At 38.7% G+C, this 19,361-nt stretch overlaps 1 protein-coding gene across 8 annotated transcripts in view; it reads right to left on the reverse strand.

Moving 5' to 3' along the window:
* The window catches only part of IRAG2 (inositol 1,4,5-triphosphate receptor associated 2), a 57,880-nt gene that overhangs the window by 17,282 nt on the left and 21,237 nt on the right, over positions 1-19,361 (reverse strand). For 7 of the 8 annotated variants that reach the window (XM_054238263.2, XM_054238264.2, XM_054238261.2 and 4 more), the window contains 8 exons: positions 13,146-13,192; positions 12,974-13,038; positions 12,723-12,818; positions 9,649-9,719; positions 5,120-5,174; positions 3,082-3,145; positions 2,969-2,996; positions 2,294-2,434 (listed from right to left, as the gene is read on the reverse strand). In XM_054238263.2, the coding sequence (XP_054094238.2) occupies positions 2,294-2,434; positions 2,969-2,996; positions 3,082-3,145; positions 5,120-5,174; positions 9,649-9,719; positions 12,723-12,818; positions 12,974-13,038; positions 13,146-13,192 (567 nt within the window). Of the gene's footprint in view, positions 1-2,293; positions 2,435-2,968; positions 2,997-3,081; positions 3,146-5,119; positions 5,175-9,648; positions 9,720-12,722; positions 12,819-12,973; positions 13,039-13,145; positions 13,193-16,661; positions 16,743-19,361 lie in introns of those variants that run through there. The other variant, XM_054238269.2, reaches the window with a different exon arrangement.

The following is a 19,361-nucleotide window of genomic DNA, read 5'->3' on the forward strand; positions in this document are numbered from 1 at the left end:
CCAAGCTGGAGTGCAATGGCACGATCTCAGGGCAACCTCCACTTCCAAGGTTCAAGCGATTCTCCTGTTTCAGCTTCCCGAGTAGCTGGGATTACAGGTGCATGCTACCATACCCAGTTTTTTGGTTTGTTTTTGAGATGGAGTCTCTCTCTACTGCCCAGGCTGGAGTTGGAGTGGCACTATCTCAGCTCCCTGTAACCTTCACCTCCTGAGTTCAAGTGATTCTCCTGCTTTAGGGTCCCAAGTAGCTAGAACTACAGGCACCCGCCACCATGCCTGGCTAATTTTTGTATTTTTTGTAGAGATGGGGTTTCACCATGTTGACCAGGCTGGTCTCAAACTCCTGACCTCAGGTGATCTGCCCAACTTGGCCTCCCAAAGTGCTGGGATTACAGGTGTGAGCCGTCGTGCCTGGCCACAGTTAATTTTTGTATTTATAAAGAGAAGGGGCTTCACCATGTTGGCCAGGCTGATCTCGAGCTCCTGACCTCAGGTGATCTGCCCACCTCAGCTTCCTGAAGTGCTGAGATGACAGGAGTGAGCCACTGCGCCCAGCCCTGAAACTATTTTTATAAATAAATTTTTTTTTTTGCAAAGAAAATAGGAAAAGGACTTTAGTAGACTTTTTCTGAAGATGATATACAAATGGTCAACAAGCATAGAAAAGATGCACAATGTCATTAATCAGCGAAATACAAACCAAACCACAAAAAGATACCACCTTACACTATTAGGGTGACGACCATAAAATCAAACAGAATAACAAGTGTTGGTGAAGATCTGGAGAAACTGGAACCTTGTGCCCTGTTGGTAATAATGTAAAATGATATGGCTACTATGAAAAACAGTACAGTGGGTTCTAAAAATTAAAAATAGAACTGTATGATCCAGGAGGCCACTCCTGAGTTCAGATATACTCAAAAGAACTGTAAGCAGAGTCTCCAAGAGATATTTGTACACTGTGTTTCAAACAGCACTATTCACAATAGTCAGGAAGTGGATGTAACCCAAATGTCCACTGTTGGATGAATAGATAAGCAAAATTTGATCGATACATGAGAATATTTTTGATCCTTAAAAGGGAAGGAAATCCACTCATATCCTATATTATGGATAAGCCTTGAAGACATTATACTAAGTGAAATAAGCCAGTTACAAAAGACAAATACTGTATAAATCTACTTATGCAAAGTCCCTAAAGTCAAATTCATAGAATCAGTAGGATAATGGTTACCAGCGGATGGGGTAAGGCGGAAAAGGGAAATTAACAGGTATAGAATTTCAAGATCTGTTTCGCAACAATATAAATAAACTTACACTATTCAACTGTGCACTTGAAAATGTTCAAGATGGTAAATTTTATGTTATATATTTTATCACAGTAAAAAATAACATGATTCTTTCCCATGGCTTCTCAATTTTAATATCCTTCATCCAAAATTAAGCCTACTAAACTTCCAGCTCATCTCTAAATGTATGGTAACTGCACCATGTGGAAGAATAGCAGTTGTTATACTCCTGTGCACCGCCATTCTGCTCTCAGTACCCTACAGCAGGCTTGCTCACCATCTGGAAGACTGAATCAGTTACTATTTTCTTTCCTCAGTTAATCATAAATGGAAATAGCCTTGATTCTCTTTTTTGAAACTTAAAATTGATAATATTTCCTATTGCCCAGTTTTCTGCATGATTCCTCTTCTGCCTGAAATTTGAAAATCCAGAGAAAAGGCAGATGACTCATGCACCTACTTTAAAAAGACATTTTTCATTTTATTGCTGATGCTCTCCTATTAGTGAAACTTGTATTTCAGCCTGACCCTGAATTCTTACTTTCTATTCACATTTGGCTCAGGCAGAGCTTCATACCTGGTGCTGGTTTGGGTCATACAAGTAATTTCATATGTAATTATGAAAATGTTACTAAAAATGTGACCAAATGTCTTCTGTGGGTGTTTTTTGTTTTGTTTTTGAGACAGGGTCTCGCTCTGTCACCCAATCTGATGTGCAGTGCTGTGACCATAGTTCCCTGCGGCCTCCAACTTCTGGGCTCAAATAATCTTCCAGCCTCAGCCTCCTAAGTAGCTGGGACTACAGGCATGCACCACCACACCTGGCTGATTTTTTTGTTTTATTTTGGTAGAGATGGGGTCCCACTATATTGCCCAGGCTGATCTTGAACTCCTGGCCTCAAGTCATCCTCTTGCCTCAGCCTCCCAAAGTGCTGCGATTATAGGTATGAGCCACTGTGCCTGGCTAGACCAAATGTCTACACTCCAAATGTTCTGATTCTCACCTCTAATAGTTTTAAACAGTTAGTGATTTCTTTCTTCAAATTTTCTTCTGCCAAGTCACGGGATCTCTCTTCAAGCTTCACTCTCTTCTCCAAGGTAAACCAGTCACACTTAAATCCCAAAGATAATCTGAGAAATTCTGCCTGTTGTCAAAACAACATGAGGGTGAGGAGAGAAAAATGGATGTGGTCAGATGTTTCAGTTTAATGCTGTTTTATACAGAGGCAACATAATGCTGACATGCATAGGCTTCACCTGTACTGAGTCACTGCCAAGCCAAACAGCCACTGACCATAAGACAGCTTGTGCAATAGCATGAAGTGACTATAGCAGGTGAGTCTGGAACTTTTTTTTTTTTTTGAGATGAAATCTCATTCTGTCGCCAGGCTGGAGTGCAATGGCATGATCTCAGCTCCCTGCAACCTCTGCCTCCAGGTTCAAGCAATTCTGCCTCAGCCTCCCGAGTAGCTGGGACTACAGGCATGCACCACCACAGCCAGCTATTTTTTTTGTATTTTTAGTAGAGACGGGGTTTCATCATGTTGGCCAGGATGGTCTTGTCCTGACCTCATGATCCGCCTGCCTTGGCCTCCCAAAGTGCTGGGATTACAGGTGTGAGCCACTGCACCCAACCTAGAACACTTTTTAAAAGGAAAAAAAATTTGCTTTAAACTCACCTCAACCTCCTTCTCGTTAGCAGACGTGCTGTAGGATAAGATAAAAAACATATTCAAACATAATCCAACAGAAAAATAAAACATGTTAACATGGTACAAGAAGAAGCACTTACTTGTCACTTTGTCTAAAGTTAACTGATTTCACAGTGGTTACAGGAAGAGGGGAAACTGCAGAGTCTATTAAAAGACAATAAAATATTACTTGGGTAAAAAGGCTTAACATGTAAAAGCATGTCTGATCTAATGTTATCTCTCTCCTAAACAAAGGTGTTTCATTTAAATGTGTCTGAGATGATAGCCAGTTAGTAATGTGTGCACTTGAATTATGTTATGCTACTGGGATCAAAATGACATTAAAATCATTGGTTTATACCTCAGCATGTGAATAGTCTTTCAGACTTAAAGATGTGTCAGAATCAAGCAACAGCCCAATTTGTTCTCTTTGCATTTGCATGTTTTTTGTTTTTTGTTTTTTTGAGATGAAGTCTCACTCTCACTGTCCAGGTTGGAGTACAATGGCACAATCTTGGCTCACTGCAACCTCTGCCTCCCGGGTTCAAGCGATTCTCCCACCTCAGCCTCCTGAGTAGCTGGGATTACAGGCACCCACCACCACACCTGGCTAAGTTTTGTATTTTTAGTAGAGATGGGGTTTCAGCATGTTGGCCAGGCTGGTCTCGAACTCCTGACCCCAGGCAATCTGCCCACCGTGGCCTCCCAAAGTGCTGGGATTACAGGCGTGAGCCACCATGCCTGGCCTGCATGTTTGTTATACTTGATCCCATGGCAAAAGCCTAAACCTCCTACTGGTATCCTGGTTCTTCTTTGGATCAAGGCTTTATTAGCAGGAGCAGGAATAGTAGTAAGTAATAATACTGGTGACAATAAACATGGCATCAACCATGGCTTTATTATACTGCCAGGGCCAGAGCAAAGCACTTTACACATATGATTTTATGACAACTTTACCAAGGACAATGCATTAGTTATTAAGAGCACTGGATTTAAAGTCGAGCAAACTTGATTTAAATCCAAGCTTTGATTCTTGCAGTTATGTGATCTTAACAAGTCACAAACTTATTAAGCCATCTACAAGATAAGATTGATAATATTTTTATAATAGTAGCTAACTTTTATGAGAACTTTTGTGCCAGGCACTTTTCTTTTTTTCTTTTTAACTCTGTTGCCCTGGCTGGAGTGCAGTGGCACAATCTCAGCTCACTGCAACTTCCACCTCCCGGGTTCAAGTGATTCTCCTGCCTCAGCCTCCTGAGTAGCTGAGATTACAAGCATGTGCCACCACACTCAGCTAATTTTTGTATTTTTAGTAGAGATGGGGTTTTGTCACGTTGGCCAGGCTGGTCTTGAATGCCTGACCTTGTGATATGCCTGCCCCAGTCTCCCAAAGTGCTGGGATTACAGGCGTGAGCCACCGCACCTGGCCTATGCCAGCCAATTTTCTAAGTGCTTCATACATATTAATTTAATCAATCCTCACAGCGAACCTTCTGTGGAAGATATTTTATTGTTCACATTTTACAGGCTACGTAACTGAATCACAGTTTACCACTTCACATAGTATTTGGAGGACTAAATAAAACTAGGCACATGAAGTTAGCCTAGTTCTTAGCGTAGAATATATTCTCAATTCAGTGTACTTTTCTTCTCTTCATTTTCCTCTTGCAAATGAGAAAATTGAGACTTGAGGTTAAATAACTTTCCAAGTTAGTCAGAGATTGATCCCCATGTAGAATCTATATGACTCCAAAGCCTGAACTTGATTCACTATTCCATCCTAATGGAGGTAGGCTAAGGAGGAAAGCATACTAGCACTTATTCCGTAAATAGTGGCTTTACTTTTAGATGGGATACTAAAAAAGAACTCAAAGGAGAGCACAGCATTTGCTACCAGCATTGGCTTGGTCCTTAGTTCACAGTAGAGCACGAGTTATGACAAGTTTTCTGGGATCAAACAGTCAACGTGGCTTTTTAAAAATTATACCAATGGAATCAATAATTGGTCCTACTTGCTGACCTTATCTAGAGATGCAGAAATTGTAGGTGACATACCTTTCCTCAGACAGATTTCACCCACAAAAATAGCAGCAGAGAACAAAAGTTCACATGGGGATTGAGAGAAATATTCCTTACCTCCTGAAGCACGTTCTTTTTCATGTTCTATTGTTTCTGGTTTCTCTTTGGCTTCCTAAAATCATAAGGAGATTTTATTGCTGTACATAGAGTGGAAATCTTTCATAACCAGTCATTTTCCTACTTCCTGTCATCTCCTAAGCCTATTCTGACAAAAGCAGTCTACAACAGCACTCCCCAATCTTTTTGGTACCAGGGACCAGTTTCCTGGAAGATAATTTTTCCACGGGGATGGAGTGGCAGTGGGGTGGGGGGAAATAGTTTCAGGATGAAACTGTTCCACCTCAGATCATCAGGTGTTAGATTCTCGTAAGGATCATAAAATCTAGATGCCTTGCTTGCGCAGTTCACAATAGGGTTTGTGCTCCTATGAGAATCTAATGCCACTGATTTGACAGGAGGCAGAGCTCCGGTGGTCCTGCTCCCTGGCCTGCTCTCACCTCCTGTTGTGAGCAAGTCCTAACAGGCCACAGATGGGTTCTGATCCCTGGCTCAGGGGTTGGAGACCCCTGCTCTATAGTATTTAAAGCTGTTAAGAAGGAAATAAAATTGGCTTCCAATCTAGCTGAAGCAAAAACATGAAAAGATGCAAACATGACACAAATTACAACAATGCAAACCAGGATCCATTGCCAAATAAATGAGATAAATAAACAAGTGCTCTGAATAGGAAGGAGATGGCCAGGCGTGGTGGCTCAAGCCTGTAATCCCAGCACTTGGGTGGTTCACCTGAGGTCACGAGTTCAAGACTAGCGTGGCCAATATGGCGAAACCCTGTCTCTACTAAAAATACAAAATTAGCAAGGTGTGGTGGTGTGGGCCTATAATCCCAGCTACTCGGAAGCTGAGGCAGGAGAATCGCTTGAACTCGGGAGGCAGAGGTTGCAGTGAGCTGAGAATCATGCCACTGCACTCCAGCCTGGGCAACAGTGTGAGATTCCATCTCAAAAAAAAAAAAAAAAAAGGAAGGAGAGTGGCACCATGACACCATGACTTGAGTAGCATGGAATGTCTGCAGACAAGGAACATGCCACAGATTGATGAAGAGGTAGGACTGGATGGCTAAAGAGGTAAGGTGTAGGTGATACAGAGGTGTCACATGTGGCTTGCTAGATAGGTTTTTGGAGAAATTGTGACAAAGTTGGCTGCTAAGACAGTATTATGTTAGGCTTTTACTGCATATAGACGTGTTTTAAGGTCACATAAGGAGTTGTGTATGGCTGTTTCCAGTTCTTCCTCTCCCATTCATGATCAATTACCTACTCCATTTTACACAACACTCCAAGGAAAGTGTTCTCACCAGCTATCTGAACTCCCTATTGCCAAATCCAATGGATAATTTTCACTCTTGATCTTACTTTACTATGGCATCTAAAATGATCTATACATCCCTTCTTGAAGGGTTTTTTCCCTCGATTTCTCTCTTATGACGCCTCAGCCCCACATCACTACAACAGCCCCTTCTCAGTCTCCTCTGCCTTCGCCAGTAGCTATTGTTAGCCAAGATTCCATTATCTTCTCCCTTCCTTCCTGGCACAGTCCCCAGGAAATCTCATCCACACACTTGGGTTTTTGCTGGTAACTCACAAATATGTGTCTGCTTTCAAAAGTTATACAGGTGAGTTTATGAAAATGGGTGTGTAGCCACATATAAAATCTCCTTACAGACTATTGATATCCCAAATCAGTCTGAAATTTGACCTGTCTGAAACTGATCTTATTTTACGCCACAAATTCTACTCTTCCTCCTCCTTCTCTACTGTCATGTTATTCTATTCATTCTGTAAGTTGAGCCATCAGTCTGGGTATCTACCTTTTCCTATACCCCTGACATGACATCATCCTGTGTGAATTCTACCCCTTCATAGTTCTCAAATGTATCTCCTCTTCTGCACCTTCACTAAATTCATACTACCTTCATCTCATCTAAATTATTGCCATAGTATTCTAACCAGTCCCACCATCTCCAATGGGAAATTGATCCATTATTTTTAAAAGTGTCTTTATGTCTGTATTTTTTTGAGATGAGAAGGAATTTTCTCAGAAGAGTCTACTATGAAAGACTAAAGGACTTGAATTTTCCTCTGCTCATTTTTTCCTAGGGACAACCATTTTCAGCATATGTACTAGCCAACACTATATCCTGCTCCTGCCTATACAGCTGGCCCTCTGGATGTGTGGGTTTGCATCATGGATTTTAAAAATATGTAGTTAGGTCAACAATGGTTGTATCTGTACCGAACACAGAGATTTCTTTTCTTGTCATTATAACTATTTACATAGCATTTACACTGTATTAGGTATCATAAGTAATCTAGAGATGATGTGAAGTATATAAGAGGATGTGTTAGTAATACAAGATGTGGGCAGGGAAGTGCTGGATAGAGAAAGGCAGGGTCCCTGGTGAGCGTTCCACCCTCAGGCCTATGCCCACAGACCTAAATGAGAACAAACAATCCTGTTTTTGTGCCTTCATGTTGCATTTTTGAAGACCACTCTGGCTCACCACACCCCTCATCCTGTGACAACCTAAACCTGAGACCTTGGTGGGCACACAACAGCAGACCAGGAGACTGGCAGACTGGCAATGGTGGAACGACATGGCAGAGAAAAAGAGAAGAGGAGGGATGTCTGTACACTGAGGGGAGTTCAGCCTGGGACAGTCAGGGAAGAGTCTGGCCTCTGGGAAGCCCAATTCCAGGGGAATAGCACCTTCCCACTCCATCCCCTCTTCCAGCTCCCCATCCATCTCACTGAGAGCCACTTCCACTACTCAATAAATCTTGCACTCATCCTTCCAGGTGGTGTGTAATCTAATTCTTTTGGGACACTGGGCAAGAGCTCAGGATGCATAAAGCTGTCACATTTGCCCTCTGTCCTTGTAATAAGGCTGAGGGTCCATTGAGCTAATTAACACACAAACTGTCTGCAGATGGCAAATCTGAAAGAGCTTTGTAACACACACCCACTTGGACTTGGGAAATCAGACACTCACCCCTAGACGCTACCTGGGGGCCACAGCCCAAAAGCCCTCACCCTGGCCTCTATACCTGCCAGTCTGCATGCTCCTCCTAAGGGTTTGAGCTGTGGGGTGACCAGGCAGGTGGCCACACCACTGTTGCACGTCCTGCAAGGAGAATCAGGAAACCTCCCATTTCATTAGGTTATATGCAAATACTATGCAATTTTATATAAGGGACTTGGGCATTCTCTGACTTTGGTATCTGAGACAGTCTTGGAATCAGTCCCCTGTGGATTACGAAGGACACAGATGACATCATGTCATTGTTCCAGATCACATATCCAATCATTTAACTAGCTTCAGAATGAAATGCTGAAAAATTCTCATTTACTTTCCTGCTTCAAGTCTGTGCCATGGCCTCCTCTTAACTTGAGTTATCTTGTATGGGTCTCTGTTTTTCACAACCAAATGCATAGCTAGAACGATGCTTGTGTGTTGAGAAGAAATTAACGATACACACACACACACACACACACACACACACACACCCCTCCACACATACAACAGAGAGACCAAGATATAAACAAGACCCTTGAAGAATCATGGAATTGGATCTGTAGCTACTCATAAATGATTATTAATTCATAGAAGTAGAAAGAAGTCTTCTCTCTCTCTCTTTTTTTCTCTTTTTTGAGACAGAGTTTTGCTCTGTTGCTCAGGCTGGAGTACAGTGGTGCGACCATGGCTCACTGTAGCCTAAACCTCCTGGGCTCAAGTGATCCATCTGCCTTGACCTCCCAAATAGCTGGGACAACAGCCATGTACCACCATACCTGGAAGTTTTGTTTTTATATTTTGTAGAAACAGGGTCTCCCTATGTTACCCAGGCTGGTCTTAAACTCTTAGGCTCAAGCAATCCTTCTGCCTCAGTCTCCCAAAGTGCTGGGATTATAGGCATGAGCCACCACTCTGGCCCTAATGAGATTTTTCTTTAAGGAAAGAATTTAATTCGTCTAATAATTTCCAGCTATCCTTATGTTTTATAGAGCTTTACCTATAGAGGTAATGCAACTGTAGAACATTCAATGCCACTCACACGGTACCTCCTCCATGACATGTTTTCTGGCCTGCAATCTCAAGCATTTTTCCTTTCAAATCACAAAACACACTTTAATTATTGAGTAATTATCTGTTTCTTCACCTGAGTAGAACATACCATTAGGATAGATATCACTGTTTTATTCAACTTCATTTATTAATGCATTAATTTATTTAAGCAGTCCTCCACAGACAAATAGTTAGCTTGTTTCCAGTTGACTTTTGATAAATAAATGAGTGAGTGAATGAATGAATGATAAATCAAGTTGGAGCTTGGAGGTCCTAGCTCTGACTCTGTTGTGTGACCATGGACAAGTCACAAAAACACTTTGGCCTCAACTACTTCACCTATAAAATATTAAATTATATGAATTTCATAATATTTTGAAATGATAAATAAGACTTTTAAGAGTAGTTTGCAAACTTAAAGGGATAGTTCTACCATTGTAAGATATGCGTATTTCCTTACCAGATTTAATATGGTTTTATCCTTACTCATAGAGTCTTGGAATGCAGTAATATCATGAGCTGGACTTGTGCCTATGAGAAACAGGAAATACACAAAACAGTTGTGGGGAGGAACAAGTAAAGAGGAGAAAATAGTGAGGGCGGCAATATGGACTGACCAGTAACTGACAAAGGTCTCAACATATGAGACAAATTGTGAACTACAAAAAATGTATACATGCCCATTGACTCAGAATTGGGATGAAGCAGCTACAGCCAGAGAAGACATCTTAAAAGTAATGAACGTCTGTATAAATGGCTTTCAAAGAGTAGGATTTTTTAAAAAATCCTTTTTTAGGCTGATGCTGTGCTTTTTAATGGGACACATTACAGGCATAATAAAAAATGGGTTGCAGAAAGATGAAAAATTAGTAACTTAGTAGCTTTTTTAATAGCTTTACAAGTCTTCTTTCAGAATTATATATGCAAGGCTGATAACAAAAAGTAGGATATCCTTCTAAAACATGGTACCTTTCTAAATAAAATGTCATGAAACTAAGAAGAAAAGATGTACTTTTAACTTGTGCCATTCCTTTTGGTAATTTCTGTTCATTTTGATGTACTTTATTTGTACTGATATGTACCGGATAATTATTCTCCTGTTTCCTCAATCTATTGTCCTACATTTAGTTCACTGCAGGCACAAAGGTCAGCAGATACAAATATGTTTTAGTATTTAAAGCATGTATTATATTTGTAAAATTTATATGGAAATAAGAATAAAATGGTAAGCAGTTTCTTCACAGCTATACAATTTTTTTCCCTATGGAAATTTTATTCTAGGTCTTTTTTTTTTTTTTTTTTTCCAGAGGGTCTCACTCTGCTACCCAGACTGGAGTGCAATGACTTGATCTCAGCTCACTGTGACCTCTGCTTCCCAAGCTCAAGCGATCCTACCACCTCAGCCTCCCAAGTAGCTGGGACTGCAGCCGTGCACCACCATGCCCAGCTAATTTTTGTGTTTTTTACAGAGATGGGGTTTCACCATGTTGCCCAGGCTGGTCTTGAACTCCTGAGTTCAAGAAGTCCTGCTGCCTCAGCCTCCCAAATTTCTGAGATTATAGGCATGAGCCATGTGACCAGCCTTTATTTTAATTTTAAAAAAATTTTAGGGCAAATAGAGTCATACAGTTCATAAATCAAAGAGTGTAAAAATGTTTTACAGTGAAAATTTTCCTTCCCATCCATGACTTCCAGAAATCCAGTTTATCTCCCTAGACACAATGTTATTAATTTTTGTCTAGTTTTCCAGGGGTATTTTATGCATACATAAAAACTTTTTCTTTGAGACCAGCCTAGGAAACACAGTGGGACCCCATCTTCACATTTTTTTAATTAGTGGTATGTGATGGCTAGCACCCGTAATCCCAACTACTGAGGAAACTGGGACAGGATAATGGCTTGAGCCCAGGACTTTGAGGCTGCAGTGAGCTATGACTGTACACTGCACTCCTGCCTGGCAGCAGAGTAAGGCCATCCCCACCTACACCAAAACCCAACTTTTTCTATCCTTTTTAAACAAAATTTTGTACACTATACATAACATTCTGTACTTTTTCCAAGGAACAGTAGTCCTTTTATGTTATTGTAAGAAAAAATCTCCTTATTCATATTTTTTATGCCTGCAAATTATTATTCGATTTCATAGATATGCCAAAATATAATCTTCTATTGGTAGAAAGTCTAACTTGTTTCTAACATTTTGTCATTACAGACAATGCTGCAATATATAAGCTTTTGCATATGTCATTTGGGATATGTGTACGTATGTATTATCTATAGGATAAATTCCTAGAAAATGAATAGTTGTATCAATAGACATATACTTTTAACATTTTGATTGCTATTGGAACATTTTTCTTCATATTACAGTAGTCCTCCCTCATCCAAGGGTTCACTTGCCATAGTTTCAGTGACCTACTGTCAACCACGGTCTGAAAATATTACCTACAATAATATATTTTGAGAGAGAGAGAGAGACCACATTCACCTAACTTTTATTACAATATATTGTCAAAATTGTTCTATTACTAGTTATTGTGGTTAATATCTAATTTAAAAATTAAACTTATTGTAGGTATATCTATATAGGCAAAACCATAGTGTATAGAGGGTTTGGCACTATCATTAGTTTTGGGAAGCCACTGGGGTTCTTGGAATGTAGCCCCAATGAATAAAAGGGGACTGCTATAGTTACAAAAAGTTATATTTCTTACGGCACTTTTCTTTTGCCCTTACAACTTTACCAACAGAGTGTAATCAAACTTGTGCATCTTTGTCTATATGATAGGTGAAAAATGGAATCTTGGTGCATCTTCACTTAAAAGATTTACTTATTCTATGTGAGGTGGAATATAGAGACATTCTGTAATTAACCCATGAAATGGATCCCATTTCTGCAATTTTGTGACTATTCTAGTTTAGCACCTATATCTCAAACTTAAATGTTGACTTTAAACAAAACAATGAATTTTCTTTGATTAACTTTTTTTTTAAGTGGGAATTAGAGCCTATTAATGTCCAGTAAGGTGGTGTCTCACTGAGAATGGTCGAGAATAACTACTCTGTTTTCAGAGTCAAGTAGCAGAAAAGGACCTAACAAACCACCTGGTTAGTTCTTTTGCCTCTGGGTGGACCGTGGCTAATTGCTCCATCCTTCTAACCTGATAAATTTGAACTAGGATTCCAAGAATTTCCTAAGCAGGTGATGTTTCTTCTGTGCCACAGGTGAAAACCAGTAAATTCTAGTCAATCTTTGCCATAGGAAATATTTGTCCTGTTACAATATATGATAATTTTTGTTCTGCCTACAAAATTGAAAGAAAAAATGGGACCATCCTTGTATGTGAAGCCCATGGTTAGTTACCACTTAGACTTCTTTTCTGCAGGCTACATGTTCAAAATTATTTCATAGAATTATTTTACAAAAAATTAATATTAGTATCATTGAGCTAGTGTGGATAGCTGCTTCACTAGCTTATAGACTTGGTTAGTGTTTTAGAATGAAAATCATGCTTACACCTGTCAACATTTTACCTTGGACCTCTATCATTGGAGAAGCTGATCTTGTGTCCTCTTCTTTCTTACTGTCAAGGTCACAAGTAGCCATATTCAGAATTTCTAATCCAGAATCTGTCAACAGGAAGAAACAAATGGTGTGAATACTATGCAAAAAGAGTATTTGCCTACGTTCTTCTCATCTGCACACACCCAGCAGGCCACAGGACATCAGGCTGAAAACTATAATCCTAACACTCTGTTTTAATACTACTTCCAAACCCACTTACCACTTGAAGTTATAGTACTGTCTGTCGATGAAGTGGGTCTGGGTAATGGTAGTGAGGAATGTTTCCTGCCAAAAAGATAACAAAAATATTTTGGAGTGTCAGGTCCAAATAATTCTCTTAAAACCAATAAAATATGTATACAAATTCACACACACAACACAAACAAGCAAACCTGGACTGCAGCAGGCTCTCAGAACACACGCGTTCAACATCATTCTCCTTAAGGAAAAAGAAAGGAGACGTAAGTTCAACAATTTGACATTTTCCATTCCAAAGAGGTTGTTTTAAGCAAACATTTTCATACAATTCTAAATGAACCCATATTTACTCTGCTCTCTTGGAAATGATATGGGAATGGGACAGTATATGGCAGATGGAAATACACACTTCCTCAAAGCTGTATTTACCCAAAAATCCAATAGTAAGTATATTTACAAGTCTGATATTTAAAGAAAACCTGATAAAAATTTTGGGCAAAACAAATTCTAAACTCAAAGGGCAGATAGGGTTTATTTCATAAACTTAAGTTTTCTTTAAACAGAAAATTTTACAAGGATATAAAACATTTCTATGTGTGCGAATATTACTCAACCTAAAATTTTTGACCTGGTGATTTTAAAACTGCTCTCAGTTTTCTAGTTAGAAAGATCATGCATTTCAAACTTAATCTGTATCTCAAAGATCTGAAGGATTACATCTAAGTCAGCACCTATTACTTGATGCCCAAAAGAGCTTATGAAAATTATAGCCCCAGCCTGCCAGGGCAAGTGTTTCAAAGTTTCACATAAACCTTTTAATTTCTACAAGGAATTCCTATTTTGGGGGTAACTTTAGGGCATTAAGGTTGTACAACTTTCTTTTTCAAAAAGTACAGTGAGAACATAGTTTCCTTTCTAATAACAATCTTTTCTAGTATATTATTTTAATTATTTGATTTAGTCCAGAAAATAAATTGAAATTTAATAAATTAAAACTGAAATCATTCAGACATATCGAAAGCCTGCTCAAAGTATAAAGAAGGCATTTAGATATTCCATAATCAAGCAGAACTTACTAACTGTCACAACCAACAATCGATTCCCCTGGGGAAATATTGTATATCACACACGGTATTTAGAATCAATCCAAGAACGTATCTCCCATAGTCACAGACAGTACACGTTTACTAAGGGTTTGCTGAATTTGTATTTATCCAGTACAATGAGAGCAACTTATATAGGTTTAGCCCATTAAAATTTATAAAAGCACTTTTATGTATCATCTCATTTAATTCTCCCAACAACATTAGTAGTAGGTTTTAGCAAGAAAAGATTTACTTATTGCAGGTAATGAAGTGAAGGCCAGTAAATAAAATAATTTCCCGAGACCAGTCAGCATGGTGGAGCCAGCTTTCAAACACATATCGAACTAAATACTGTGTCCTCTCCACTGTAAACAAAACCAACTTGGGCATACCCTAACCCAGGCTATTGGAGAGGAAAAGACTTTCGATGATTTTACTATAAACTTGTAAGATGTTCACCTCACATGTTTAGAAAAATCCACAATAAACTTGCAAAGCAAGAATTTATTACTAATACTCCTGTATCAGTGATGTTGGTCAATCTTTTTATTTCATTTTGTCTCTGCCTTAAATGACTTTGGGTCAGATCATACATGACTGAAGCTCCTCATGACATCAGTTTAATTTAATTCAACAAACCTTCATCCAAATCCCACTTTGTGCTAGGAACAGTGACAAGGGCTAAAGCTTATATACAAAACCACCGTTCTTATCCTGAAGAAGCATGTAGGCCAGGCAGGGAGAGAAGTATATAATACAAACACTACTCTATAACTTACAAGCAGCATGCCACAGAAGAAAGTAATATGCACAGAGCAGAATTAACAGAGTGGGGATATTTGAATTAATCTTTTTTTTTTTTGAGACAGATTCTTGCTCTGTGGCCAGGCTGGAGTGCAGTGGCGCAATCTTGGCTCACTGCAACCTCTGCCTGAGTTCAAGCAATTCCCCTACCTCAGCCTCCCAAGCAGCCGGGACTACAGGTGCACACCACCATGCCCAGCTAATGTTTTAGTAGAGACAGGGTTTCACCATGTTGTCCAGGATGGCCTCGATATCCTGCCCTCCTGATTCGCCTGCCTCAGCCTCCCAAAGTGTTGGGATTTATAGGCATGAGCCACCATGCCCAGCCTGAATTAAATTTTAAAGAGAAAATGTACCTTAAATTGTAAGTGCCCTATTTTTAAAATATTTAAATAAATTGTATTAGTAATTTTTATATGTTTATTTAACTATACTGGTATATGTGTAATGAGCCAGGCATGGTGGCACATGCCTATAATCTCAACATTGTGGGAGGCTAAGGTGGAAGGACTGTTTGAGGCCAGGAGTTTGAGAACAACCTGATCAACATGGCAGTAGCCCATCTCTACTAAAAAAAAAATAGCAGGGCACAGTGGCACACAGCTGTGATCCCAGTTACTTGGGAGGGTGAGATAGGAGGATTGCTTGAGCCCAGGTGGTTGAGTTTGCAGTGAGCTGTGATCTTACCACTGCACCCCAGCCTGGGTGACAGAGCAAGACCTTGCTTTACAAAAAATAAAAAGAAAGAAAACAAAAGAAAGGAAGTTACAAAAATTGGAGAAAACTAAATATCCTTCAGTTTTATTGAGTGTAACATTTCATAAAAATCAATAAGAATTGATTTCTTAGTAATAATAAAGTATAATATTCTAACACATAAAAACATTGTTACTATGTGTGGTATGAAATAACATTTATTATTTATTATTACTATATATAATAATTATTACTATAACATTTATTATTATTATTACTATAACTAAAAAACACTGTTGTCAGAAAAGCCTTCATTTTGTATCTGTCAAGATCATGGATATTCATATTTAAGAAATATGAAAGAGAAAAAAGGAATGAAGTTCTTATTTTCTATTCCATTATACCAGTTTCCAATTTGGGGAAACGGGAGCACATCATTTCTGCAAACCTTTTCAAAAACAAGTCTAATTATGATGTAAAGTCAAAGTAATAAATACTGTAAAAATACAGTTTGCCCCCATGATGTTACATATCAGCCACGTTTGCTCTAATGCTCTGTGTTATGCCCTATGCCTTAGATGTGAAACACTGTAGTTAGAAGTCTTTCAATAAATACAACATATTTATTGATTACATAACTAATCATGTGATTTTGGAGAAACTGCCAAATGTTTAGTAGCCATATGTTACTACATTGTTCTGAAACAGTAGCAAGGTAAGCAATTGGATATTATTCTCAAATCACTCATCTTTATAAAACTCAGTGATCAGAAAGCAACCCAATATACAACATATCCCAATCCTGAGTTTTCCTAAGTTTGGTCTAATGATATCTTTTTTCTTCTTCTTACACAAAAACCAAAGTAAAGAAGATTTTTTTAAAAAAATCTGGTTTCAAATTTAGGATGACAGTTTATGAAAACTGAAGATGAAGCCTTCAAAGAGTTGGGGCAAAAACTTTCCACAACTGGGCTCTTTTCTTCCAGCTTCTAAAGTCACCTCTATTTAAACCAGCACACACCACCTGTGACACCTGGACAGATCATGAGAAAGATAATCTACTAGATATAATTTAAAACCAACGAAAATCAAAAATAAGAACGTTCAGATGATAGATTTACTTACATGTAGAAGATTGGCTCAAGTCAGTGAATTTAACACATGCCAACAGCAGAGAGCAGGGAGAATGCTCTTTCTGTTCAAGCCATTCAAATATTAACCTGCATGACATTTACATGAAAAATCCATGGTCCAGCCCATTTGCTTTTGACAGCAAGAATCTAATGTAGGGTGGGGTAGCAAAGGTACTCATGGAAAAAATGAAACAGATTCTCCCATGGGTTGGGTCAGCAAACACAGGACACACACACACACACACACACACACGGCAATATTATTTCAATATTTAGATAGAGGAACAACAATAAAAAATAACTTTTATGATTAATTGACCTAATCTCCCAGAATTACTTTATTTTTGCTCTTTTATATGAAATACTAAACTACAGATTCTGTGATCAGAAACCTTCTACTAATAAACATTTATGGTTTCAATGTAATGTTCACTATTTGATCCATTTTAGGCAACTGATGATAGTTAAATAAATTAATGTGATTTTCTGAGAATAAAAACGTAACAAAAAGAGTCTATATGGACTTACTTCTGATTTGACTTAGTGTCTGTTTAAATGTCCCAAAAAGAGGAAGAATGTTAAGTTGAATTTTAAACAACTAGAACTACTGGAACCTAAACAAAGCTAAATTTGCTTATAGGTTTGCCTTTTTTTTTTTTTTTTTTTTCTTTAGTTCTAGCTAAAGTATACCACACCTTCAGATCTACAGGACACACCCACCACTTTCAGGTTCATTTATAATACAGTTATCAGTCAACTTCTACATGTTCCAATTTTGCAGCTGGCAATGTTATTTATTCTCCAAGGTTATTAATGCTGCACCCAAACACACAACTTGAAAGAACAGGATAGACCATGGCCAGAACATCTAAGATATTTTTAAATTGATCCTGTTCTTGGCCTTAATAAATCACCTCCTCCCAGTGATAGTGTATCTTAGACAAAAACATGTAGTAACATGAAGGATAACTCAAAGAGAGGCAAGACACTTAATATTGGTATATGTAATTTTTTTTTAACAGCCAAAAGAAAAACAGAGAAACTCATCTCCAGATCACTGGCTTGTTTAAGATACCCTCTGCCTTCATGCTGCTGCTAATTCTGATTCTGGGTGATATGAGCAGCTAGTTTTCTTTTTGAGTGTTTACTATGATCCAGGTATTTTGCATACATTACAGAGTATCTTGGTGGAGTCAGAGCTGAGACTGAAGTACAGTAGAAGGAAGAATCACTTTTGTTGTCATAGCACAGTGTGGACAACAAACCAAAAGAACTGCAGAGATGTGAGTGGTGAAACCAGCTTCTTTGCCCCACGTTTTCTTGAGAGGTTAAAAGTCTGCTTGGAAGCCACTAGTCAGTGCGGACTGAAGAACACAGGGATATATTCAGTATGCACCTCTGGCGATTACTGGAAATGTCAGGAAGCAATTCCTTGAAAAGAAAGGCCTTCTAGTCATCAGGAAGTGGGGAAACAAGGCACTGAGAGGCAGTGTCTGGCCTCTAAATATGACTGACCTACTTGGTGTTTTCCATGGACTGGTTAGGTCAGAATCAGTGATATAGATCTATGGAAATATATGTATATAAGTAATATATTTGTGTGTGTTATTTGAATCCTCAAAAGAACTATGAAAATCAATGTCTTTCTTTCACAGGGGACACAGCAAATTCAGACAGATTAGGCCATGTGTCCGAGTTCACACAGCTAAGTAATGAAGTCAGTCTTGAATCTAGGCATGCTTCGTTCTACAGCCTATGCTATGTGGGTAAAGATTCTAGGCCATTACTAAGAAAAATTCCAGATAAATACAAAAGTAGACAGAATTAAGTATCTAATAAATCCTGGTATATCCATCATGCAGATTCAACAATTACCAACCTATGGCCAATCTTGTTTCAAACTCTCACCCTCTAAACCTACACCTGCCTTGTTTTGAAGCAAATGCCAGACATCATAACATTCTTGCCCATAAGTATTTCACAATGAATCTCCAAAAGATAAGGACTGAAAATAACTTTGTTTCCTTCTTTCCTAACTACACCCAAATATCCCAAATAAACTAATTTATTGCGTCAATAAAGAAGTTCTTTTTTCCTCAAGAATGTCCCAAACAGGGCTCCAAATTATTTTACTATGAGATATTCTTTTTGAGACATTAATCTTGTTACCATTCTCTGCTCTCTCAAAAACTTGCTTATGAATAATGATGTTCACTTTTATCTTGCATTGTGCCTTCTGGGAAAGATATTAGAAGATAGCTTCCTCTGTGATTATAGGGAAGGAACAGAAAGTAAATCTCAAATTCTTAGGAGCACCAGTCTAAAGAAATGAGTCAGAAAGCAGTAAGCTAGTTGAGTGCTCACTCTCAGTGTTTTAAACAGACCTTGGAGTGAGTACAACCTAAATAAATAGGCATTCAACAGATATCAACAGCAGCTACTGTATGCAATCCTATGCAGGTGCTATATGTGCTGGCCAAATAAGGGCACTGTCCAGCCATCTTATCACCTAATACACAAAGAAATGTAAGAAAGTAATACCTACAATGCAAACCAGCATACAGGTGACAAGAAATGGGGGGTGCAGAGAGTTACGAGGGTCTCAAAGACAGGAATCTGCTTAGTTTTTTTCTAAGTAGAAACAAGGAAACAGGCCTGAAAACATGACTTTTCCAGAGGCACACAGAGGCCA

This window comes from Callithrix jacchus, chromosome 9 (assembly GCF_049354715.1).
Source record: "Callithrix jacchus isolate 240 chromosome 9, calJac240_pri, whole genome shotgun sequence".
NCBI lineage: Eukaryota > Metazoa > Chordata > Mammalia > Primates > Cebidae > Callithrix > Callithrix jacchus.